The 25,000-nt window shown below is 57.5% G+C and overlaps 7 protein-coding genes across 7 annotated transcripts in view; 5 read left to right on the top strand and 2 right to left on the bottom strand.

The window, feature by feature from the left end:
• PTSG_05953 (uncharacterized protein) overlaps positions 1–1,985 on the bottom strand; it is a 2,418-nt gene extending 433 nt beyond the window's left edge. Inside the window, exons 1-3 of the mRNA XM_004992788.1 lie at positions 1,515–1,985; positions 807–1,208; positions 1–602 (exon numbers count right to left, since the gene is read on the bottom strand). The exon at positions 1–602 is cut by the window's left edge and continues 433 nt beyond it. Of these exons, the coding sequence (XP_004992845.1) occupies positions 1–602; positions 807–1,208; positions 1,515–1,903 (1,393 nt within the window). The 5' untranslated portion in view covers positions 1,904–1,985. The remainder of the gene's footprint in view (positions 603–806; positions 1,209–1,514) is intronic.
• Positions 1,986–2,348: 363 nt separating this feature from the next.
• Positions 2,349–7,805, top strand: PTSG_05954 (uncharacterized protein). The gene is made up of 11 exons (XM_004992789.1): positions 2,349–2,500; positions 2,795–2,878; positions 3,048–3,131; positions 3,401–3,484; positions 3,668–3,751; positions 3,860–3,943; positions 4,128–4,211; positions 4,340–4,423; positions 4,784–4,867; positions 4,981–5,064; positions 5,237–7,805. Exons 1-11 carry the CDS (start codon positions 2,400–2,402, stop codon positions 7,752–7,754), a joined length of 3,375 nt encoding a protein of 1,124 aa, XP_004992846.1. The 5' UTR covers positions 2,349–2,399; the 3' UTR covers positions 7,755–7,805.
• Positions 7,806–8,110: 305 nt separating this feature from the next.
• PTSG_05955 (uncharacterized protein) lies at positions 8,111–18,795 on the bottom strand. Its single transcript, XM_004992790.1, has 14 exons — positions 18,298–18,795; positions 16,308–17,952; positions 15,960–16,070; positions 15,465–15,690; positions 14,928–15,241; positions 14,730–14,780; positions 14,471–14,532; positions 13,205–14,210; positions 12,890–13,009; positions 12,485–12,550; positions 11,283–12,258; positions 10,516–10,791; positions 9,033–10,270; positions 8,111–8,645 (listed from the first exon to the last, which is right to left on the bottom strand). The coding sequence occupies exons 1-14, from the start codon at positions 18,681–18,683 to the stop codon at positions 8,385–8,387; spliced, it is 6,738 nt and encodes a 2,245-aa protein (XP_004992847.1). The 5' UTR covers positions 18,684–18,795; the 3' UTR covers positions 8,111–8,384.
• On the top strand, positions 18,793–20,336 carry PTSG_05956 (uncharacterized protein). The gene is made up of 3 exons (XM_004992791.1): positions 18,793–19,120; positions 19,413–19,552; positions 19,938–20,336. Exons 1-3 carry the CDS (start codon positions 18,979–18,981, stop codon positions 20,082–20,084), a joined length of 429 nt encoding a protein of 142 aa, XP_004992848.1. The 5' UTR covers positions 18,793–18,978; the 3' UTR covers positions 20,085–20,336.
• A 154-nt stretch (positions 20,337–20,490) lies between these two features.
• Positions 20,491–21,570, top strand: PTSG_05957 (uncharacterized protein; the record flags this gene model as incomplete). Its single annotated transcript, XM_004992792.1, has 2 exons — positions 20,491–20,599; positions 20,777–21,570. The coding sequence occupies 2 exons, from the start codon at positions 20,491–20,493 to the stop codon at positions 21,568–21,570; spliced, it is 903 nt and encodes a 300-aa protein (XP_004992849.1).
• A 672-nt stretch (positions 21,571–22,242) lies between these two features.
• Positions 22,243–22,602, top strand: PTSG_05958 (uncharacterized protein; the record flags this gene model as incomplete). The annotated part of the gene is made up of 2 exons (XM_004992793.1): positions 22,243–22,314; positions 22,483–22,602. 2 exons carry the CDS (start codon positions 22,243–22,245, stop codon positions 22,600–22,602), a joined length of 192 nt encoding a protein of 63 aa, XP_004992850.1.
• Positions 22,603–22,663: 61 nt separating this feature from the next.
• Positions 22,664–25,000, top strand: part of PTSG_05959 (uncharacterized protein) — a 2,889-nt gene continuing 552 nt past the window's right edge. Inside the window, exons 1-2 of the mRNA XM_004992794.1 lie at positions 22,664–23,154; positions 23,863–25,000. The exon at positions 23,863–25,000 is cut by the window's right edge and continues 552 nt beyond it. Of these exons, the coding sequence (XP_004992851.1) occupies positions 22,682–23,154; positions 23,863–25,000 (1,611 nt within the window). The 5' untranslated portion in view covers positions 22,664–22,681. The remainder of the gene's footprint in view (positions 23,155–23,862) is intronic.

Below are 25,000 nucleotides of genomic sequence, written 5' to 3' on the forward strand. Positions count from 1 at the left end.
CCTCCCGCACCTGCGGGTACGTGTACAGCGTAGACTTCATGTGCACGGTGATGCCGGGTGGCGCCTGGAAGGTGACGGCCATGTGGTCACCAACCGCAAGCTCGGCATCCTGTCCAGCCGTGGCGTCATCAGACGAAGCTGGCTTGAAGAAGTACGGGTTCATGTACTCTGCCACGTCCGAGCGCCCATAGGCGGAGGGGTCAATCCGTTCCAGACCGCAGCTGCTCTTCTCGATGATCACGCGGCCAGCGCGGGCGTCGACGGCCTTGGTGGCAACAATGACGTCGTTGAGGTGGTGCCCGCCGCACACGCCAATCATGCCAATGTAGTCGGGCTCCAGTGCGGTGATGACCTGGCCCACGTGGATGCCGCACTCGATGGGGCCTTGCAGCTTGGCCACGAACCGCGTCACCGTCAGGTGATACGCCTTCCCGCCTTTGGTCATGACAAAGTCAAAGCGGTAGAACGCGTTGGCCGCCTCCTTGTACCCGGCGCCAAAGCAGTAGCCAAGGGACATGGGGTGGCGGCGAATCGACGCAATACTGTCAAAGGCGCGGTTCATGGCCTCAAACTCGTACGGTTTGGCGCACACAATCACGAATCTAGAGGAAAGTCGGGAGAGGGGGAATGGTCGGCATGCGTTTGTGAGGGTGAGCAAATGATGGGTGAAAGAATGCGGAGCAGCCACCAGAAAGAGGAGGCGGGGGCAGCACAAGGCGAGTGCTTGAGTGGGAAACGCGGGGTGATGAGCCATGCACACACAAGCACCTCACAAGCACCTCACAAGCACCTCACAAGCACCTCACCGCGTGTGCGCCTGTTCGGGAAGGCCATTTGGGCAGAGGCTGTCCAGGAGGGCGCCAACGGTCTTTTTGCGGTCTGTCTTGGCGTTAGCGGCGCGCCAAAGGTGGATGAGGTGGGCCATGACATGGGCGCCCCCGAGCGTGTCCGTGACAACGTTGAGGAACGGCTCCATGCCGTCTTGGTCGTTGATGAAGGTATGCTTGTTGAATGGCGGCTTGTGCTGCTTCAAGACGCCAAGAAGCGTGTCGGCCGTCGTCACAGGGGCATCCAAATGCTGTCCCAGGTAGGCGGCCACCTTCTTCACGTTGTCTTCGCTCAGGTTCTTCACCTCATTTTCGATAAACTCCATCAGCAACTCTGGCGGCGCCGTCATGAGTGGATGTTGCTCGGGATCGTGCGAGGCCCTGAGCAAAGAGCGGAAGAAGGGCGGGGATTGAGGGAATGGATCGTGTGTATGCATGTGTGTGTGTGTGTGTGTGTGTGTGTGTGTGTGTGTGTGTGTGTGTGTGTGTGTGTGTGTGTGTGTGTGTGTGTGTGTGTGTGTGTGTGTGTGTGTGTGTGTGTGTGTGTGTGGGTCTGAGGGTTGGGGGTTGCGGGAGCAGCAAGTGCCAGGATAAGAACAGCGATTACAGACCAGAACAGGAAAACGTCATGACAGCTCAACATCCCCAACAACAACAGCCGCTCCGCGAGACACTCATGTAGCTTACTGCTCTTCCATGTCACTTGCGGTCGAGTCATCCGAAGGCTCTCTGGAGACTTTGGCGGCTTTGCTGGTGTCGGCGGGCTCTCTTGACAAAGGCTGAAGGCCAGAGGCGGCCTGCCATTCTTTCAGAAGGATAAAGAGCTTGTGGGTTTCGCCTAATTGGGCCTTGACAATGTCCTTGAGCGGCTGCATGTCGCTCTTATTGCTCACATATGGCAAGGAATGCTTTGGTGGGCAGTTGGATTGGAACTTGTGGAGGAGGTCCTTGCCCTCGTTCACATGCGAGAAGCTGCACGCCGCAGCGACGCGCATGACTTCCTGTGGTGTCAAGTACCACACCTCCGTTTGGATGTCAGCGAGCACGCTGTTCTTGTTGCGCTTGGGGTCGCTCATTGTTGCAGGGTGGGGCAGTGTGGTGTGGAGATGGAAGCTGGAAAGCGGGCAAAACAAGGTGGTGGGAGATGCAAATGCGTGGACACCAAAATGAGGCTTTGCGCTTGGCGGCTTTGTGCTTGGCCAGGCTCAGCTTTTTTTTTTCTGGCTTGGCATGTTGTTGCTTGCTTGAAGAATGTTTGCTGCGAAACTTTGCAATGTTCTTGAAATTTGGAAAGTCTTCTTTTGGATTTGGCAAGGGAGGCGCCCGATGTCAAAAATTAAAAAAAGGGAGAGCGCTGCGACGAAACCCAGCATGCAGAAGCAACACACCAAACACGAGCAACACTCCATTGTGACGCAACCCAAATGCTGAGCCTTGTGCCATCCACAAGCACAAGAGCACAGACCAACAACAACAGGCCAAAGGCCAACCAGGCATCAAGCAAGCCACATTTACATGTAACTCGTCGCTCCTCGCCAAACTCATTTCTCAGACAACAAGCCGACACCAACTATGGACAACGACAACGGCTCTTCTTCAGCGCCCACAACACCGCCGCAATGGCTTGATACCCTCGTCCACGACCTCGAGCATGACACGGCGCTCAGCGCGAGGTGTGCCTCCAGGCCACCAGGCCCCTGCCTGCTTGCCTGTTTGCGAGTGTCGTGCATTTGTGCATTTGCATGAAGCCTTCACGGCTCCACGTTCCTTCGCATCACTGAGTCACTGCCCCACTCCCATCAAGCCGTCATCAGTTCCTGCAGTTCGTATTGATTGTAACCCTAAGCTAAGACTCTAAGACTGTTGCTTCTTCTTTGGGTGCTGCTAATCTTGTGCTTCCCCCGTCCCTGCCCTCCTTCCCGTCCCTTTTCATGCCCCTCCTTGCTCCTCCCACACCTCGAATACAGCGTGGTGTTCGAAGACTTCCCCCCTTCCATGCAACGACGCTTCGTGGAAGCCCTGGCCAAGAACACTTCTGTCCAGTCCATCGAGTCAGTCTGACATCCTTTTTGCAACAGAGCTCACGATGTGCTTTGTGATTCCTCATGTGGTTTAGTTGTGAACAATTCGAAAGATGGCCCGTTCTGTCCTGTTGTCGCTGCCTCCCCTCACCCTGTAGGTTCACTCACCTACCTTATTGCTTGTGCTGTGGTTGCGCAGGATTATTGCTTCACCCCTCTCGGTGATCAACTTGCAGCTATTGGCTGAGACAACCCCTTCCCTCCCACACGTTCATTCCCTCGAGTACGTTAAGTCAAAGAACCCGTGCTCGGTTCAGCCACAACTTGTGCTTGTGTGTGTGTGTGTGTGTGTGTGTGTGTGTGTGTGTGTGTGTGTGTGTGTGTGTGTGTGTGGCGTGTGGCGTGTGGCGGGTGCGTGGGCGCTTGCGTGTGAACGCGAAGCCCTCGTCTCTGCTACATTTGTCCAGCAAATGCTCCACACCAAGTTATGTCTCTCCGACATACCGCACCCGCACTCACATCATTTCATCTTGAAACAACCCCATCTTACAGCCTTGTTGACAACAATTTCGACACCGACTTTGACAAGCCTCTTGCTTCCCTGCTTGCCAAGCTGCCCAACCTGGAGAGCCTCAGGTCAGGCTCACATGTGCGCTGGCCCCTGCACCTACGGGCAGGTTGCACACCACGTGTTCCTTTTTGCTCATCTGAATCACACACACACATACACACACACACTCTCTCACTCACACACACTCACACACACTCACACACACATGCACTCATGCGTACCTGCACACATACATGCACACGTTTCAGATTGAATGGATGCAATCTCCAATCACAGGCGGCCATCGTGCTGGCAGAGCCACTGGCCAACTTGAAGGAGCTGCGTCGCATTCAGTGCGTTTGTAATTGTGAACGTTTCGAAGTGAATGCACTGCTTAAGGGTCTGGTGTCTGTTGTGCTTCCAGCTGCACTGCCGCTCATGGACTTTCCCAATCAACACAGGCTGGCTTCAGACAACTTGGACGACGACAGCATTCGAGTGTTGGCAAAGTCACTCGCAAACCTGCCGAACCTTCACCAGATCAAGTGCGAGCGTACTCTTGGTTCATATCGCCGCATGCATGTGTGCACACACATGTGCACATGCACACAACATACGCCCACCATATGCACGCAATCTTCACGCACACACACACACATGCTTGGACACACGCACATATTTCCCTCACATTCTCACGGCATCAACGCACTCACGCACGTCGGCCTTCAGTCTGGATGGCAACCGCATCACGGCAGTGGGAGCGCAAGCCGTGATCGAAACTGCGTGCAAGCTCGAGCACTTTGACGCCCTTCGGTATTTTGCCCATGCCCCCTTTGCTCTGTAATGCTGCTGTCGCTTCCCCCTCCTTTGAGGTTCTCTCTCTTCTCTCTCTCCCTCGATGCTCACAAACTGTGTCATTGCGTGTGCACACAAACACGCAGCTTGAATGACAACCTCATCACCAGCGTTGGATTCCAGGAAGCTGCGGCCATGCTCAAGAGCTTGAAGCACCTGCGATACCTCGAGTATGAAGCATTCCAGCCTATACACCAATAAGCAGACACAAGCACACATGTTTCACACACACACACACACACACACACACACAGGAACACACGCACACACACACGCACACACACACACAGGAACACACACAGGAACACACACACACACACACAGAGAACACACACACACACACACACACAGGAACACACACACACACACACAGAGGAACACACACACACATATATTCACATATTCACGCACATATTTACGCACATGCGCAGTTGTTACACAAGCACACATGCAAGTGTGTCTGTGGAATGTTGCCATATCTCACCCGATGTGCACCACCTCAACATCTCCTGACTCGCATACACGTGTAGTTTCCGGAACAATGGCCTCAGCTGTGATGGGGTGAAGATGCTGACCCAGTCCTTTCCGCAGCTGACAGAATTGCAGAAGCTCTTGTAAGTCATTTTGAACTGTAAACCGTGATCTGTGTCGTCAATGGAGCGATGCTTCATCTGCACCACTTGAAATACTCCTCATTTCAACACTGTGATGTTTCATTCTTGATTAGCTTGGACGGAAATCGAATTGGTACCGAAGGCGTGCGTGTGCTGGCTCCAGTCGTGGGCAGCATGGACTCTCTGCAGGAACTCGAGTACGTCTCCATTCCACTGCAAAGAAGCTGCAATCAACTCACGTGATGCTTCATGTGTCACTGCCATCCCCATTCATGTTACTACCCTTGCAACGCTTCCACCTTGCCTTGCGACTTCGCCTCTTTGGCTTACCATCAATTATGCACCAAACCCATGACCTGCACACCCTAGTTTGACAAACAACGGCATCACACATCTTGGCCCTGAGTTTCTGGCAACAACGAACATTTACCAGATTGGCTTTGAAGGCAACCCCTTGGTCTGTCCGCCGGCGCACATCGTCGTCCACAGCCGCGCCATGACGTATGCGTACCTGCGTGCCGTTTCACAGGGGTCTGAGTTGCTGACGCGATCGCGGCTGGTGTTCATTGGTGATGGCGGTGTTGGCAAAACCACCCTCAAGACGGCTCTGCTCATGCTCCACAGTGCAGACCGCGCACACGTGCTCAATGTGGTCAGGCAAGCCATCAAGAAGGCGTTCAGCAAGTACACAGAGGCCGACTTCCGCGAATGGGTGGACCATGACCTCAACCCCAGCGACCAACCTGGTTTCTTTGACCAGTGCTGCCAAAAAGCCAAGGGCATCACGGGGAAACTGTGGCTTAAAAGCCCGGACGACAAGCTGCGAGCTTGGTTTGGCGGAGACGCTGGTACGGCTCAAGCAGAGCAAATTGTGGATCGCATGCTACAGGCACGCCAATTCATTCTCGCAAGTGGTGCAACTGCACCACAGTCGCCACCAGGTCAAGGCGATGCACCACCTTTCGAGCCCTTGCTCTACATGCCGCACGTGTGGACGGAAGGGGTCGAAGTTGACCACTGGGATGCCCACGACTTTGAAATCTGGGACTTTGCCGGGGAGCTGGAGTTCTTCCCCACCCATGAGCTCTTCCTCGCCTCACACATGGCCGTGTATTTGCTTGTGTTTGACGCGTCCCAGGGCTTTGATCACGCCCTTGCGCGCGTGTGTCTGTGGCTGGAGCTGCTACGCACATGCACGCCTCCTGCGCTGGGCCACAACCACGACCACGTGCAAGTCCGCCTTGTTGCCACAAAGGACGTGTCGTTTTCACTCGATTACTTCCGATCTGAGGTGAAGCATCACGCAAGCAGCTGCTTTGACCTTGGGCCAAAGTGCTACAGAATCGAATACACCGAAGCTGATGGTGGGGACCTGATGGACCTTGACACGGAGCTTGCCAGGCTTCGCACCGAAGGCGTGCCGTACTTTCACGTGCCAACAGGGCTGACTGATATCAAGAAACACATCCAAGAAATGGCGAGAGCACATGCGACGAGGGATTGGCCAGTGGTCAATGTGAGCACCATCGACTGGAAGCACAACCACCCCGAACTTGCCGTTCTGTTTCTGCTTCACACGGCCGTCATTTACCCTGTGCCGGGAAACCCGTCCATGATCGTGCTGGACCCGATGGTGTGGCTTACCAAGCTACTGTCAGCGCTGCTGCACCCCTTGCATGGGCTCAGCTTGTCCTTTGATGCGGCTTCGCCCCAAGCGTCGTCATCCCAGATACATCTGCCTGCTGTGGACACCTCCCATGTGCTTAGCTCACTGGCCCAACGTGACTTGCACATTCCGCAACAGCAAAGACACCTGCTGCTGCCGTTCCTGTCCTCATTCAACATTTGCTTCTCAGTGAACACAGCACAAACGCTCTACACGTTTCCGTCCCTGCTCCCACGCCGCGACGTTCACCCAGGCATCATCACTGCCATCCACAATACTGTGCCTGGGCTCGCAGCCTCGCAGCGTGTCGTGTTGGGCCGCCGGCTGCAATGCTTTGAGGAGCACGAGTGGCTGCCCCCAACAGCCTGGCCGTTGGTTGTGAAAGAGCTCTTTGCTGCTGTGAACGAAGCAGGTGCAACGCCGCTTCACTTGAGCGCAGGCATATTCATCGCACAAGTGGATTTGGCAAACTACATCGTTGCAAGCCTGACCCTTCTCAAGCATCGGCGCTGCGTTGACATTGTTGCTGTCGGCAGTCAGTCTGAGGTCCTTTTGCACACGGCCATGCTGTGTGTTGTGAAAGTGTTGCGCGACCACTTTCCTTCCCTCCACCTACAAAAGCGCTGCTTGATGGTGGCATCGCAACATGACCACGATCAGGAGCAACATGCCGTGCTCCAATTGAGCATCGTATCCCACTCCGTGTACACGGAGAAGAAGGCGGTGGACCCTCAGGATGTCCTGCAGCAGCTCCCAACATCAGATAGTGGTCCACTGTCCACCACATACGCCCAGCGCCTTCGGCAGTTGCTGACAGTCGAAGATCACAGTGACAGTCCACCAATTCGGCGCTGGGATGCTCACTGGGTGTGTTTGTTGACTGATCCCAAGCTGGTGTCCGAGACAAACATCCCAAAGGCGAAACAGAATGCCGAGACCAGGAGCATGTTTGCTGATGTCTGTGAACAACTTCTTCACCTCAGCGAGCAGGAACGAGTGGTGCTGAGTACCCACTGCGGTCTGCATAACAAACCCTTGGATGGGTCGAGCATGGTACTTGCGCTCAAATCAACCTGTCCAATCGGGTCAACGGTGCCCTATCTCAGCGAGGACAGCGATCTGCAGCCCCTGCACGACGCGATCGAGCGCAGGATTGGGCATGAGCACATAACCTGTGTGATCATTCGCGAACGCCAAGCAAAGCTGAAGACACTTCCATGAGCGTGAAGACGTGTGTGTGTTTGCTTGTGTGTGTGTGTGTGTGTGTGTGTGTGTGTGTGTGTGTGTGTGTGTGTGTGTGTGTGTGTGTGTGTGTGTGTAATGTGTTGTCGTGTTAATTTGCGTCAGCAAATGTTGTGCCGGAGCTGACAGCTGCTCGTCCCAGCGTCTCCTTTGCAATGGCCCTCTCGATCTTTGCCAACGTGGTTGATACCAGCGCTGTTCCTCCAATCCATGCACACTTTTCTTGTTCCCGTGCACCCCGTGTTAAACCGAGGTTGCCGTTTGTTCTGTCTGCTGTTTGCTGTGAAATCACATGTTTCGCGCACGCACTCAGCCTTTGTCTTCTTGCCTGTCGCTTCACGAAACGACGTGTGTAATTGATGTGAAGCTGAAACATAACAGCAGTGACAAAACCCAAACAGGGAAAGGGGCAACCGCATTCACCATCAGTAACGCCAAACTGCATTCACACCATCAGCAACGCAAACACGATTGAATGCAACACCGACCCAAACCAGCATGCAAAACACAAGTACACACACACACACGCAGACACACACACACACGCAAGCACACGCACACGCACACGTACACACAGACACACAGGCACACACACACACCCTCTGTTGACTACTCCGCCGCCATCTTGGCGCCGAGCTGGGCGAGCAGCTGGCGCGCGGCGCTGGGAAGACCGACGCAGCCCACGACGGAGGTGCTGCTGTTGGTGACAAAGGTAGGGCGGGTCACCCACTGCAGCTTGCTGCCGCCCTTGTCGAGCCCATACACATCCAGGCCAGCCAGACCCGTCTTCTGGCACAGCAGCTGCTTCCAATCCTGCGAGATGATTGGTGTGCCCAGGCCACTGAAGAAGCTCTCCACCACAGCCTCAACCTGGATGTTTGTGGGCGTGTGTGTGTGTGTGTGTGTGTGGGGGGGGGAGTTGATGTGGTGAGATTAGCCAAGGGAGAAAAGAAGCAAGGTCACACAGTTCTACAGACGAACAGACGGACGAAAAAACAGACAAGAGAGACAGAGAGACAAACACACACACAGACACACACACATACAACAGACACACGCACATACAGACACACGCACACATACAGACACACACACACACACAATCGCACACACGCACAGACAGGCACACACACATACAGACGCACACACACAATCACACATACAGACGCACACACAATCACTCACACACACAGTCACAACGCCCGCCGACGCAAGCACCCTTCGCTCTTCCTCACACAACACGTTACTGATGCCCACCTCAAAGTTGTCAATGTTGCGGAGGGTGAGGGTGGTTCCATTGCGCTCACACAGGACGGCATGCGTGCGGCTGCACACGTACGCCATGCCGAGCTGGTCGGCGGAGGCAAAGCTCGTGTTGGCGGCGCCCACTTCTGCAGGCGATGCACCAGAGACGTCATATGTCTTGACGGTCTTGCTGCCCTTCTCAACCACCACCAGCTGGTCCTTGCAGTTGAACCCAAACTCAATGTCCTTCGATGGGAGGTTGCAGGTTGGCTTGCGCGTGGAAACATCAAACACAATCAGCTTGCCATCGCTGGCCGTGGTTGCCGCGTACTTGCCGCTCGGCGACAGCATGGCATTCCACACGTGGTCGTGCGTGTGCCCATCAAGGGTGCCCAGCAGCTTGCCCTGCTCCAGGTCGTACAGCAGCGACGTGCGCCACAGCGTCGTCGCCACCATGAACCGGAAGTCTGCGCTGATGGCCAGCGTGTTGCCGTGGAAGTGCGTTGGAGACCAGCGGCGCAGCACCTCAAGCTCCTGCACAACAGCGCCGCCCTTCTCCACGTCCACCCGTGGGATGGGCAGGCACCCGGACGAGTTGAGCCCGATGTACACGCTCTTGTCGTCCTTGGCCGTGGCCAGCCCGCGCGTCGTGCCGTCCATGTAGCTGCCATTCAGGCTGGGCATCAGCTCGCCCGTGTGGCGGTTCCACACCCCGAGCCGGCGCGGGTGCACGTTGTGTGTGCCCACAACGTAGTCTGAGACGGTCTGCACGCACCAGCAGCCCTCGGACGCCGTCACCTCTGTGGCGTTGGGCGTGTACGTGATGGCCGGCAGCGCATTGGCCTGCGCCAGGCTCCACAGCTTCATCGACTTGCCAGAGGTGCTGAGCAGGTTGCTGTTGCTGAGAAACTGCACGTGGCTGATGCCGCCCACGTGCCCACGCAGCACCACCTGCAGCGTGCCCTCGCCCGTCTCGTACACGCACACCGTCTTTGCGCCGCCGGCCGTCGCCACGAGCGACTCGTCCGCAGAAAAGGCAACCGCGCCAAGCTTGCCGACATCGTGTCCGACAAGTCTAGCCACGCGCACGCCGTCTGAGAGGCGCCACAGCGACGCGCAGCTGTGCGGGCTCCAGCTCCACCCGTGCGTGTCGTCCACCGTCACGCAGTACTTCTCCTTTGGCGACACAACCAAAAGGTTTGGATGGTGCTCGCCACTATTCACGTTCCTGATGGTGGAAATCACTTCCCCTGGACGGTTGGAGGACAAGAGAGTGTGTGTGTGTGACAGGGGGGGGGAAGGGAGACCCGTGTGTGGATGTGAGACAAGTGATATAGTTTTGGAATGAGAAACACTGACAGGCTCCGACAGCCATGCTTACGGGCTACGTCTACGTCCATATCACAAAACACACACACACACACACACAGCGCAAAAAAGCAAAAGGTCCCCTTCACCAAACACACAAACACATACACATAACACATCAATGCACCTTTCTCGAGGTCCCATGTGCACATGGTCTTGTCGAGGGACAAGGAGAGGAACTGGGTGCTGTTCTTGAGGAAGGAGACGCAGGCAACCCACAGGTTGTGGTGGCGCAGCAGGCGCGGGGCAGTGCCCTCTGGTGCAGCGAGATCGTACAGATACATGGGCCCAGGCAGCTCCACGTCACCCTCACCCTCGTATCCAAAGATACTCAGCGGATGCACAAAGACAACAGCGTAGCGGCCGTTTGGTGACAGCTCGCACTTCACAAAGTCAATCTCGCCTACGGTGGGGATTGAGGAATTTGGGGGAGGAGGAGGAGGAGGAGGAGGAGGATTTGGGGAGGAGGAGGAGGAGGAGGAGGAGGAGGAGGAGGAGGAGGAGGAGGAGGAGGAGGAGGATTTGGGGAGGAGGAGGAGGAGGAGGAGGAGGAGGAGGAGGAGGAGGAGGAGGAGGAGGAAGTGAGAGGATGCTATGATCAGGACGACCCTCGCGAATGGCGTGCACGCACGTAAGGCCAGATTGGGGAAGCGAATGACACACAAACAAACACACACACACACACACAGACCCCCCCCCCCCACACACACACACAGACGCACGCACGCACACACAGACCCACAGACGCACGCACGCACACACAGACCCACAGACGCACACACACACACACACACACACACACACACACACACACACACACACACACACACACACAGAGATACAGACATACAAAATCGGCCACCCAGTCAAGTTGCCCCTCCCCACATCACTCACCCTTGTGGTGCATGTTGACGCCCAGGGCCTCCAAATCCCTGTACACGTCTGCCTTGACAATGCGCTTGGCACTGCCGCTGCCATCGCGGGCATAGATGGCCAGCGTGTTGTCGCGCAGCACCATCGCGGCCTTCTCGCCGCCGTCGCAGATGCGGATCGTGTTGCGGAACGGCCATCCGGTGCCAACAACGATTGGCGAATCGGTCTTGATGGTCCACGGGAGGATGGCGAGCGCGTCCTCCATGCCGGGCACGGGACCAATATCCACTTGCTGGTCCGAGGGCATGGTGCCCAGGGCGGCGCGGCAGCTGCTGAAGGTGATGGGCAGGAACCGATTGTCGCCGTGGGGAACATCTTGGGGCAGCGGAGCGGTGCTGAGCAGGCGAATGGCCACCTCGTCGCTGCCGTCGTCGCCTTTGGTCGTCTCCGTGCGCCAGTAGTTTATGTGCTTTCCACGCGTCACCGTCATGGGGCGCGCACTGGGGCCGTCGCCAGTCACATGCAGCAGGTCCACCCTGTCCTTCTGCTCGTCCACATCTGGCAGCTGGCCAAACTCGACATCTCGCATGTTGCACATGTCCAGGCACGCGCCGGTCATGATGGCCTCGGCGAAGAACACGCCACGCAGGTCTGCCCCCGTCAGGTTGGTGCGGTGCAGCAGGGCTGCACGCATGTCGGCGCCGCACAGCCGCGCGCCAGAGAGGTCGAGGCCAGAGAAGGGCACACGCGCGCAGTTGAGGATGGTGGCGGCGTTGCCCGCGGCAATGGTCGCGTGCGGCTGCGTCTTGGAGAGCTCAATCACGTGCATCAGGCGCGTCTGCGCCTCCTTATCTGCACGGACGATTTGTCCGGCAAACTCGACCAGGCCCGGCTCGTTGCGCACGAGGCGCGTGCCAAGGATGGGCACCACCTCGCCCTCCGCGAGCGACACGACGTCAGACATGAGCGCGCACGCCGCGAGATACTCAAGCACAGACTGGAGGGGACGAGGAATGAGGTGGGAGAGTGGAAGGAGTGAGAAGAGGGCAAGAGGAGGTGAGGAAGGAGGAATCAAAAGCGGGGGGGGGGGGGAGGGGAAGGCACTGAGGCGAGCAAGTGTCACTGGACGCACATGCATTGTGTGATGATGTATGCAAGTCAGAAATGAGGCTGAGCAACGCATTAACATCACAACCCCCTCCCAATCTCATTCGTACACACACCTTGTGAACGAAGGTCACGCGCGGACCGACGCCGACGACGCGGAGCGGGCTGCCGTCAACAGCAATCTGGCAACGGTGGACAAGGGCGGTGGTGCATGGAAAGGTCGGGCGTCAAGGTCTTGGGGAAAGGGAAGAGCAGGGAAGGTGTAGAAAGCAGGGGTACAAACGCAATTACACGTCCGCAAAATGGTCACACACAAACAGAGACAGAGACAACACAAACTTGTACACAATCACAACCGCAGACAGACAGACACAGGCACAGACACAGACACAGAGACACAAAGACACACACACACACACATTCACACACACAGACACAGACACAGACACAGACACACACAGACACAGACACAGACAGACAGACATTCACACACACACACACACACACGAGCCTCGACGAACCTTGAGGGCTGCGTCGGAGACGGCTTCTGCACGGATGAGTTTTGCGGTGATGCTGTGCCCGAGGAAGAGGGAGCGCGCAAGGTCTTGATCGAACGCCAGCAGCGCCACGTGCAGGTTCACCTGCAACAGTCATCCGCATCCCAACCCAAGCATGCAATATGAGCGTAGGGTAAATCAGGCGAATCAAGCCTTGGCGCACGATGCAAGCACACGATGCAAGCACACACGATGCAAGCACACACTGTGTCAGCACATACAACCCACCCCCAACACACACACACACCATCCCCCCTCCAAACACACCCCTGCACTTACGTCGATGGGGACGCGTCTGCGGGTGACGCAGCGCCACATCTCGCGGCCGTGCATGAGCGACACGAAGCTCTCGTACAGGTGCCGCTTGGAAATGTTGCGAGGAAGGCCCTTGCTTGGAACCATGCCGCTCTCCAGGATGGGCAGGCACAGGCACGCCATGTGCAGGAGGAATGGGGTGGACAAGAGGTCCCACAGGCCGCCAATGTTGGACAGCTGGTCGTGCAGCGTGTGTGCGTCCTGGCCCTGGGCGTCGGGTCCGCGTACAAAGCGCTCCAGAAACGCCTCAATCTGGGTTTGATCAAACGGAAGAATGTACCGCTCGTCCACCCGGCTCTGCGTCGCGTGCGTGAAGAGGGACTGGTACTCCGGCAGCGACTGCAGGAACTGCGAGCGCGCGCCAACGACCACGTGCGCCTGCCACTCGTCGAGTTTGTTGCTGCGGTACAGGTTGACAGGCTTGCCCAGCTCGTCAAAGCCATCCAGCAGCACAACAAACGACGCCTCGCGCTTGAGCTGCTCAATGCCGGCCTCGTCAAGGCCAATGGACATGAGCGTCTCCGACATCAGATCTGTCTCCGCGTTGTTCGTCTGCGCAAGGGGGACGTACAGCGGAACAGGGCACGAGGGGTCCTTGTCGCGGTCTGCCCACAGCCGGAATTCGAGGTATCTGATGAACGCGCTCTTGCCGCTGCCCGTGCCACCCTGCACCAGGAGATACAGGGGCTTGGTGTTTGCGTCCTCAGCAGCGACAGCCTGCAGCACGTTGTCCACGAGATCAAACTTCTCCTCCTCCTTCTTGGGCGCGGCCGTCTTGCTTGCCTTCACCCGCACAAACTGCTTCAGCTGCTGCTGCACGGGGCTCTCTGGCTTGAGCACGTCCGTTGCCTGGCGGATGCGGGCAATGTTCGCCTCCAGCGCGGCTGCTGCAGAGTCGCGGCTGCCAGACAGCTGCTCAAGGATCTCAGCGGGCGTGTTGGTGAAGAACTGCTTCAGGCTCTCCTGGAACCTGTGGTGACGGAGGGATTAGGGGTTTGGGAGTTTGCGGGATTTAGGGGTGGTGGTGGAGGGTGAGGGGCTATGTGAGTTACGTGGGGGCAGATGTTCATGCTAAGGTGGGGGGGGGGATGCGTGAGCAGGTGAGTGCTGCCATCGCACACACACACACACACACACACACACACACACACACACACACACACACACACACACACACACACACACACACACACACACACACACACATACACACAGAGCACAACAACGCACTCTTGCTCGCGCCTCTCGCGCTCTTTGATGTCCTGGAAGAACCACTCCCACACGGCCTTGGTCTGTTGGCAGACGGAATACGTGTACATGTGCGTGTGTGTGAGTGTGAGTGAGTGGGTGTGACGGGAAGGAAAGGCAACGAATGCAGTATGAAGAGACGGTGGATATTCGAGTGTGGGCAACGTGGAGACACGCATGCACACAAGCAAACATAGAGAGAAGGAAACGCCACGGCACAAGAACATGCTGACACACGTACGGAGGTGGACTGCTCGACGCCGTGAAGACTCGTGAGGAACTTGTCGCACGCCTGCACGGGATGTCAGCGGGATGAGGATGGTGAGTTTGAGTGGGGAAACGGGTGCAAAACACACGAAGCAATGAATGGCGTGGCAGAATTGCACGTCCTCCTCTGCACACAAGACACAAGCACACACACACACACACATGCACGCACCTTGTTCCACCTCTGCCTCTCCTCGTCGGGGACATCGCCGTCGACGAAGATGGGGATGATGGTGTTGAGGAGGGCGGGCAGGGCGGCGAGGTAGTACCTGTAGCTGCTGCAGTCCCGCACGGGCTGGAACGGGTAGTTGAGGAACGCGTCGGGGAAGGCTGATGCCGGCGTGACGTGCTCGCCGCGGTCAAACCAGAGCGGGAACACGAGCACGCCGCGCTCAGATGCGGCCTGCCGGATGAAGCAGTACTCCTTGCCGACGTTCGTCACATCGCCATCGTTCACCTTGTCAGCCTCAACCTTGTTCGTGGGTTCTGCAGTGGTGTGTGTGTGTTTGTGTTGGGGAGGGAGGTGAGAGGGCGCAATGAAAGTGGCGAATAAACACTGTTTCTCTTTGCCTCACAGACAACAGATACACGCACACAAAATACTCACACACAGACGCAACACACGCATACACACACACACACACACACACACACACACACACACACACACACACAACACGTGCACGAATGGCACGGCACGACGGCGTACCTGGCACACGCCTGTTGTAGTCTGGGGTGCCGATGAGGAAGACGGCGGTGGACTTGTCAATGCCCTTGCGCATGAACTCATCAATATCCATGCCTGGCTTGAGGTCCATGATGTCAAGGGAGACGTCGAGACCAATGCGCGCCATGTCGCGGCGCAGGCGGGACAGTCGGCCCTGCAGCTTCTGCTGGTCGCTTCGGTCCCGCGGCCACGAGTACGAGATGAAGCCCTGGCCGTGGACGAAGAGGAGTTGGCGTGGGGAGAGGGAGATGTGTGTGTGTATGTGTGTGTGTGTTGGTATGGAGGCAAGGGCGTTCGTGTTAGGAAAATGGGGGGTGTGTGTGTGCACAGAGCAGGGTATTGTGGTCAAGTACAGCCAGGAAAAAATCACACGAGCGTATGTACACACACACACACACACACACACACACACACACACACACACACACACACACACACACACACACACACACACAGGCAGACAGCGTGTCGGTGCACCTTGTGTCTGTTTGTTGTGAGCTTGGTGACGCGGTTCATGGCGCGGAACAGCTCGGCGAGCTCGCTGGCAAGCTGCTTCCGCACAAGGTCCTCGCGCGCCTTCAAGTACGTCTGCCCGTCCAAGCAGCAAGCGAGTGGTGAGGGGTGCGAGGCATGCAACAACACGCACAGACAGACAGACAGGCACAGACAGACAAATATAGACACAGACAGACAGGCAGACATACAGACACACAGACAGACACACAAAGACAAAAACAAACAAACAGACACACAAAGACAAAGACAAACAAACAAACACACAGCATGTACATACACACATTATATGTCCACCACCCTTTGCCTCACCTTGTGGAGAGAGTCGAGGCAGCGCTCCTTGATGGCATCGAGATCAACGACAGACTCCTCCTCCTTCGACTCCTCAGCCTTGCCCTTGCCCTGCGTGGCCGTGGCCGTGGGCGCCTTGGCCTCTGCAAAGGTCACGCTCGGCAGCGCCGGTGGCGGCGTGTCTGCGCGCCCGCTGAGCAGCAGCATCTGGAACGCCGTTGGCATGGGCTCGCCGGCCATGTCGCAGGGGAGGAAGTACAGCACGATGGGGCCCTCCACGTCCGCACCGAGCAGGCGCGGGTGGAGAACCGGCGGCAGCTTCCACTGGTCGACAGAGGCGGCTGCGCCTGCCACGCCCCCTGTTGCTGGCGCTTCGCCCTTTGTCTCCGGTGTGAGGGCCGCCTGCACCTCGGCCTTGTCGACGAGGAAGACAACCTTTGGCGCGCTTCCGTGGAGAGAGCCCCAGTGGTCCAGCTCGTTCTGCACGTAGATATTGGTGCAGTGGTCGGCGGCGCGCCAGTTCTTGAAGAAGAGCACGAGGCCGGGGTGGCCCTCTCGCAGGGCCTCCACCTCCGCTGCCGTGTAGCCGTGCTTGACCAGGGCCTGCTCGACAACGCGCGACGTCGGCACGGCGGCCTGCTCCAGGTCAATGACCACGGGGATCATGGCGTGGTTTGCGTCGTAGTACTGCCACTGCCGGGACACAAGCATGTCCTCTGCGGTGGACAGCAGGTCCGAGTCGCCGACGACGAGCAGAATGGCGCGGTCGCCAGTCATGAACGCGGTGTACTGCTCCGAGAGATGCGGCCCATCCTGGCCCTTGTGATCCTTGGTCAGCACATCGGTGCCAGCCTTGCCACCGCTGCCGCCCTCACCACCACCACCACCAGCAGCAGCAGCAGCAGCAGCGCTGCTGCGCATGCGCTTGACGGCGACCTGGCCAATGGCGTCCACCTGCTGCTGCAGGCCGTTGTCGAGGAAGCGGCGCTGGGAGCGTGTCAGGCTGCTCTTCAGCACAAACGCGCGCAGGTCGAGGCGCTGCCGCTCCTCCTCATATGAGGCCGTGATGGTCGGGATGTCGTCGGCAGGGATGGTTGTCTCTTCCAGCGTGGCCACCTTCGTCTCCACGGTGGCCACGTGCTTGGCGATGAGGTCCTGGGCGGTGGTGTCTGCCGCCAGCCCAAGCAGATTGGCGACGACCGCTGGCAGCAGCTTGCAGTACTCGACCGTGTCGGAGCACACGCTGGCCAGCACCTTGGTCAGGCTGCCTGGCAACGAGTCCATGAACCCGCCGGCGAGGACGACGGGGAGGGGATCGAGGGACAGCTCCTCTGCAGCGGCGGCATCGGCGTGCACGCCGCTGCCCTCGCGCGTGTACTCGGACTTGAAGCTCGGCGACGCGGCGAGGACGATGGCGTCGCACGACTTGAGGTGCTCGCGGATGAAGTCGGGGTAGGCCTTGTCGGCGTCACGCCAGGCAAGCATGGCAGAGGACACGTGCAGGCCAGCGAGGCGCAGCGTGTCGGTGAAGGAGATGACATCCTCCATGAACGGCTCCTCCTCAGGAGAGCCCGGCCAGGCGTGCGACACAAACACGGTGCGTTCCTTCAGGCCCTGCTGTTGGGCGAGAGCACGCAGCGCGCCGACAGCGTTGTCCAGCTCGATCCTGCGACGATGAGAAACAAGGAAGTGGGGTGGAGTGGAAAGTGTGAGGACGAAAGGTGGAGCTTGTGGTTTCAGATCGGGTGAGAGTGGACAGAGAACAGTGAGGGAGCAGGGGATCTGTGATTGGAATGTGGTGCACACGCAAACAAATACAATATGCGCATCAAACGACACGCACACACGCACACACACACACACAGCACATACACACACACAGCACACACACACACACACACACACACACACAGCACACACACACACACACGCGCGCGCGCGCGCACACACTCACACACACATACACATGCATACATACACACAGAGCACACACAGAGCACACAACATGCACCTGAGCTGTTGTTTCTTGAAGAGGGCCTTGACTTGGTCGGCGCCGAGCTCTTCGGTGCCGGCATCGGCACGATCGAGGACGTCGCTGCGCCACGTGTCGGTCAGCAGGCCTGAGACGCGCTGCAGGTCGGAGTCGTCGAGGGTGAAGTCGATCTGGGCCGCGCGCGGTGGCTCCTCAAAGGCAAAACCGGCCGTCTTGCTGCCGATCCAAGCCGGGGTGGCAGCAGATGCGCCTGCAGCCTTGGTGGCTTTGCCAGCCCTCCGGCTCTTCTGCTGCTTCTGCTGCTTCTGCTGCTTCTGCTGCTTCTGCTGCTGCTTCTGTTGCTGCTTCTCATCGCCAGCTCCACGCTTGCGGCGGCGCCGCAAGGACGAAGATCCACTTCCCATGGCTCAGACGTTTGCGGCGGTATGCGGGTGGAGATGTGAGAGATGTGAAGGTGAAATGAAGGCGAGAGGCGAGAGTGATAGGTTGGCTTGCCGTTCACTGATTAGGTGAGTGACATCGGAGGAGGAAAAAACAAAACAAAGGCCTCGTTGCCAAAGAAGAAGAAGCGAACGAAGACGAAGCAAGATCAAGCACAGACAGATTAGTGGGGGTTGGTTGGTGCAGCTTGGGTCTCAGCGTGCTTGGCATTCCCTTCCTCACAACTTTTGCGAGCAAGACAGAGGGAGACGAGCAGAGATGAGCAAAGAAGCGGCTGTGACGGCCTTCCTGGCGTGCGAGCGCTTCATCGTGGTGGGCGCGAGTGCAAATCGCAGCAAGTTTGGCAACAAGGTGCTGCGCGCCTTGATCAACAAGTACGGCACAGAGAACGTCCTTCCAGGTGTGATGTGTGACATGTTGTTGGTTGGTTGGTTGGTTGGTTGGTTGCTTCCTTGGTTGTTTCTTTGTGATGTGCGTGTGTGTGTGTGTGTGTGTGTGTGACACAAGGTGTCCAACTTCCGTGGGCAAGCACGTCCTGCGCTTACTTGTGTTTGTCGTCCTTTGGGTTGATGCGTTTCATGTGTTTGGCACACTGGCACTCGCATCACCCGCCTCACACCACCGCACATCACCGCACTCACACCACCGCCCTCACACCTCGCCCTGTTTTTCATCCTTTGCACCGACTCCAGTGAACCCAAAGGAAGAGCAAGTTGAAGGCGTGCGTGCCTTTGCCAGCGTCGGAGATGCGGTGGCCACGTGCAACCCTTCCACCACTGGCGCATGCATCATCACGCCACCCAAAGTGTCGGCAGAGGCCATCAAGGCGCTGGTGCGTGTAAAGGGCAGGGGAGGGGGAGGAGGGTGTGCGTATGGGCCTCGTGTGGTTGTACATCATTGCACCTGTGGTGCTCCCTGTGTGTGTGTGTGTGTGTTTGCATTGGTTGTGCGTTCGCGCGTTGATGATTTCCCTGACTGCACCCGCTGTACCTGCTGCACTAATGCACCCGCTGCACCCGCTGCACCTGCTGGACCTGCCGCACTGATGCACTGATGCACTGATGCACTGATGAACCCCTTCCCCCATCCACACGTCCGCACTCACAAACACACACACACACACACACACACACACACACACACACACACACACACACACAAATGCGCACACATCACGCACACAAACGCGCACGCACGCACACACGCACGCCCTCTAGGGTGCCGCTGGTGTGAAACACATCTGGCTCCAGCCTGGTGCAGAGGATGCGGCTGCCATTGCAGCCGGGGAGCAGTTTGAACTCGACGCGTTTCTCCACTCTGGGCCATGTGTGTTGGCCACCCTGGGCTTTTCAGACCATTTCTAACCCAGAGGGCGGGAGTGTGCGTGCGTGCATGTGCATGCGAGTGAGAGGGAGGGTGTATGTATGTGTTTGTGTTTTGTATGTGCGTGTGTGCGTGTGTTTGTGCGTTTGTGTGTCCCTCGGATTTCCATCCTTCCTTCTTCGTTTCTTCCCACTTCGTTTGCTCTCCTTCTTTTGCCTTTGATGTCCTTTGGCTCATGTTACCTTGCCCACAGTTGTAAGCTACCTACCAGTGTAATGAAGAACACAACCATCCTTCTTGCTTGCTGTCTGTCTTGATCACGGCACAACATAGCACGCAGCAGCAGCACACCCACACACACACACCCTGTCCCCCATCATCACACAACCGCCGAATCGTTGTGTAAGATTTCTTGTGCTTTTCCACAACCACAGCACCACCACCAAGATGACAAGCACCACCAAGCGGCAGCCACACGCGGAGCTGGTTGAGACGACGCGCACGTTCGTCCTGGACTGTGACGGCGTGATCTGGCGCGGAAACCAGCTTATTGAAGGTTATGAGAGCACGCAACGAATCTGCAATCCAGAACTCAACTCGCACACATACGCACACAAGTACGCTTGCTTTCATTCATCTACACAACAATCACGTCACATCACATTACCTCATTCTCACGTCTGCTCCCCCCCCCGCCCACGCACGCACGCACGCACGCGCAATCACAACACAGGCATTGCGGAGGTGCTTGATTACTTGCGAGCTGCAGGAAAACGGCTCGTGTTCTTGACAAACAACAGCACCAAGACAAGGCAGCAGCAAGTGGACAAGTTCCACCGCCTCGGGCTGACTTGGGTGCAGCGGGAGGATGTGCTGACTTCTGCGTACGCGGCAGCGCTCTTGCTGAAGCGCAAGCTCAAGCTGCCAACGGACAAGAAGGTCTATGTCGTGGGGCACGAGGGCATCGTTGACGAGATGACACAGCTCGGATACACGTGCGTTGGCGCAGATGAGCACGCCTGTCGCACACCCGACCTCAAGCAAGGCCTCAGCGTGGACCCGGACATTGGCGCCGTTGTGTGCGGGTTCGACCTCCACTTCAACTACTGGAAGATGGTGTATGCGACGCAGTGCGTCCTCACGCTGCCCGGCTGCGAGTTTGTTGCCACCAACTGCGATGCCCTCAGCCACGTCGTGTCGGATGCGGAGTGGCCTGGCGGCGGCACCATGGTTGCAGCGCTGCAGCATGCCCTTGGCAGAGCACCCATCGTGGCGGGGAAGCCCAGCGAGTTTCTGGTCGAGCTGCTGGTGGAGACGTGCGGTGAGGGCGCGGGCCCCGAGCACATGTGCATGGTCGGCGATCGCCTCGATACGGACATTGCATTTGGGCACCAGGGCGGCATGCGTACGCTGCTTGTGTATACAGGCGTGACTGCAAAAGGCCGCCTCGAAACCGAGCTGCAACGGCTCAACGTCAAACCCCCACACCACACAGCAGACTCCCTCGCCAACCTCCTGCTTGCATAGTGGTGGTGAGTGTAGTTGCGTTGGTGGTGGTGGCTTTAACGGCTCTGTTGGCCTTCATTCAAGTGCCCTTGCTAAATCTTGGGACCCAAAGCGCGTTTCCACAGCAGCCATGGGCGTGTTACACTACCTCAGTTGTGTTTTGACTTTGTTGGTTGTGATGTGAGGTGCATCACATCACTTCAACCCACGTCCACACGCTTCCACGCGCTTCCACAGCCTTGCAAGTCCACCCACCCACCACTTCTTTCGCTTTCTCCCTGTCGACACACACACACACACACACACACACACACACACACACACACACACACACACACACACACACACACACACACACACACACACACACAGATACAGATACGCACACGCACAGATACAGCACCCCATCCCCTCCCCCTCTCCAACACTCAAACTCTGTTCGGCCATCCCACCTCCCCCACTACTGGCTTGCGTACTGGTTTGCCCTGCTTCATTCATGCGCGTTTCTGACATTGACACGCTGCGTTTGCGCCAGTCCCTGCCCCTGTTTCCCTGTTCCCGTGTTCCTCCCTTAGCTTCTTCTCTCTCTTTCGGGCTGTTGCAGTCAGGCACCATGTTGCCATCGCGCAACCAAGTGAAGTAAACGACAACTCACCCAGACACCCCTCACCCGCCGCCACCAGTTGTGGCGAGATGATCGCATCATGCTCTCGGGCTGAGCCTAACAACAGCTGCGGCACGACCTACATGCGGCTGAAGGACTGCGTGATGGGATGGGATGCGACATGTGTGACCCGGACACATGATGAGATAGCGACACAACAACAAAGAAAGCAAGCCGACAACACAAAAACAGCACATTCACACACGAACGGCACGCACACAACCTGCGCGATGAGAGCAATCTGGCCGTTCTGCACGCTTGTTCATGAGGCAATACAGATCATGCAGATGACGTCACCGGGCGTTCATGATGTCATTTCAAGTACGCCGTTGCGCAAGCTGCACGCTGCGTCTGGCCATTTGAACGTGCCCAACTTGCCCTCCAACTGAGATATGTTGATCATGAATCTGCATGATTGTCAACCACGACGGCCTCATTTCCCATTCTTCGCGATCGCGAACACCCAATATGGCGGCCCTGCTGGATCACGACGCGTCGAGAACACTCTCTGGGAGTGTTCTTCCTCCCCGTCATCACCTGCCATCATTTCGCGCACAAGCCACAGCAGCCCAACAACAACCGCCGAGGCCCAAACCGCAGCACCAGCGTCGCCAACAGCAGCACCTCCAACAACCCCAACAGCAGTTCCATTACCGCCACCAACACCACCAGCAGCAGCATCAGCAGCAGCCAATGCAAGCCAACACGAACGACAACTTGACTGCGGTTTCATCCATTCAACCCGCACCCCAAGTTCTTCAACGCTATCAGAACTTGCTCACCCTTCTACGCCTGCAACAGCAACTTCTGCACGCGCCAAGTCACTCCCAGACTACCACCACAAACGCCGTCACTCCGCAAGCGCGAGCCGCCCTACTTACCGCCATCATGCACGGTGCCCTTCAAAACCCTGACGATATGCACGGCCTCGCCTGGCTCATGTAAGGCAACCGTGTGTGTGTGTGTGTGTGTGCGTGCGTGCGTGCGTGTGTGCGTGCGTGTGTGCGTGCGTGTGTGCGTGTGTGTGTGTGTGTGTGTGTGTCGCGGCGCTAACTGTGTCCTGTCCCGCAGGATGGCATTGGTGTTATCTATGTGAATGGTAAATGGATCTCTTTGGACTTGGGCAGCAATTCTTAGCCCGAGCTCACCCCCTTTAACGACCTGCTTTAAATAGAATACCGGGCGCGGGAGTCCGGACCCCCACTACTCTATCGATTGCCGTAACGGCTAGACGGCTTAAGATAGTTCGCGAAGACCTTATCCAATCTGCTCCGCTCAATCGAGCATGTGGGATTAGATCGGGTATTCTTCCGCTTCGCCCTTCTGCCTAGCGAAGTTTTTAACCTATCCAGATTTGACCATGGAGATGAGCACGTGCGTGTGTGTGCGTGTGTGCGTGCGCGCGCGCGCGTGTGTGTGTGTGTGTGTGTGTGTGTGTGTGTGTGTGTGTGTGTGTGCATCATGCGCACATGCTTGTGTACTTCTCTGTTCCTGAATGGTACCCCTCTTGTGTCGTTTCCCTTTTCACCTTCCACGCCTGCGCCCTCACGGCACCCATCACATGCACGCTTCGCCTCGGCTCCCCATCCATCGTTCGCTCTCACTCACTCACCGCCACCCTGTCATGTCGTTTCCACTTCTTTCTTCAGGAACAGCAATACACACGACCAGATGCACGCGCCTTTGTTTCAGCAGCCGTATCAGCCCCCGGCGCACGCGTTCCACACAACGCACCACCAGACACACATGTCGTCCTCAGGGCCGTTCAGCAACAACAGCCTGGACGATGGTGCGGTCGCAAACACCCTCCTACACAACCTTCTCGGCTCGCAAACGGCGCCAGACCGTGACGTCGCCGCCGCTACTGCATCATCCTTTGTGTCCCCGCTCTTTGGCAACCCGGAGACCAAGGCCCAGCAACCAAGCGCAATGTCCTTTGATGGGCTTCTTTCCGTGCAACAACAACTGCGCCAGCCAAAACTGAGGCACCAGCAGCAGTCGTCCCCATCATCCCCCGACGACGGTCTGGCACTCGGCCCTCAAGCGCAGCAGCAGCACCATCAGCACCACCAGCACCAGCACCAACTACAGCATCAGTACCAACAACCACACCAACAGCTACAACAACACAACCCTTTCTTTCCGTCAGAGCTGTCCAATGCTCAGGGCAACACCGTGGCACCACCGCAACATACACTCCCGTCGACAACACCTGCCAACGACAGCAGCAACCTTCTGCTCATGGGACTGACAGACCTGTCATCAAACAGCGCCACGAACAACGCATTTGACAACGAGGCCAGAGCAATGGCGCCGCCGCCGGCTGCGTCAGTCGGTGCCATGGCCGAGGACGTGCGGGACCCTTCCTATGCATCATCGAGTGTCACAGGCTCGTCTGAGATGGCAGAGGAAGACATGTTCAACCTGCCCGACCTGGGTGCGGATGATCTGCTGATGGAGGACAACGGTGTGTTTGACATCAGCATTCTCAACCAGTTGGAGCAGCCCCTCGACTTCTCCACACTCTCCCGCCAGCTGTTGGAAGGCAGCGTGCTCACGGGCGACGCTGATGCCGACACGGAGCCATCCATGTCATCGTCACCATCGTCGTCATCGAGGAAGAAGAAGGGCAGGAAGGACGGGCAGCCGAAGAAACGGCGTCGTCGCCGTCGACTCACGGAGACGAAGAAGCGGCAGCTGCGCAACGAACAGCTGCGCCGGCTCAACATTCGCAACGCCCAGCTCAAGCTCGCCCTGAAGAACCTTCGCAAGGAGGTGGTGCAGTTT

The sequence above is a fragment of the Salpingoeca rosetta genome (assembly GCF_000188695.1).
Source record: "Salpingoeca rosetta unplaced genomic scaffold supercont1.15, whole genome shotgun sequence".
Classification (NCBI taxonomy): domain Eukaryota; class Choanoflagellata; order Craspedida; family Salpingoecidae; genus Salpingoeca; species Salpingoeca rosetta.

What these genes read in the sequence shown, in the direction of transcription:
- PTSG_05954 (XM_004992789.1), top strand. Translation starts at nt 2,400, where the DNA reads ATGGACAACGACAACGGCTCTTCTTCAGCGCCCACAACACCGCCGCAA. An exon ending in GACACGGCGCTCAGCGCGAG is followed by an intron (nt 2,501 to 2,794) that starts GTGTGCCTCCAG and finishes CCTCGAATACAG; the next exon opens with CGTGGTGTTCGAAGACTTCC. An exon ending in GAGCACTTTGACGCCCTTCG is followed by an intron (nt 4,212 to 4,339) that starts GTATTTTGCCCA and finishes ACAAACACGCAG; the next exon opens with CTTGAATGACAACCTCATCA.
- PTSG_05955 (XM_004992790.1), bottom strand. Translation starts at nt 18,683, where the DNA reads ATGGGAAGTGGATCTTCGTCCTTGCGGCGCCGCCGCAAGCGTGGAGCT. An exon ending in TCACAACAAACAGACACAAG is followed by an intron (nt 15,691 to 15,959) that starts GTGCACCGACAC and finishes GTCCACGGCCAG; the next exon opens with GGCTTCATCTCGTACTCGTG. An exon ending in GCGTCGAGCAGTCCACCTCC is followed by an intron (nt 14,533 to 14,729) that starts GTACGTGTGTCA and finishes GTCTGCCAACAG; the next exon opens with ACCAAGGCCGTGTGGGAGTG.
- PTSG_05956 (XM_004992791.1), top strand. Translation starts at nt 18,979, where the DNA reads ATGAGCAAAGAAGCGGCTGTGACGGCCTTCCTGGCGTGCGAGCGCTTC. An exon ending in CACAGAGAACGTCCTTCCAG is followed by an intron (nt 19,121 to 19,412) that starts GTGTGATGTGTG and finishes CACCGACTCCAG; the next exon opens with TGAACCCAAAGGAAGAGCAA. An exon ending in CAGAGGCCATCAAGGCGCTG is followed by an intron (nt 19,553 to 19,937) that starts GTGCGTGTAAAG and finishes CACGCCCTCTAG; the next exon opens with GGTGCCGCTGGTGTGAAACA.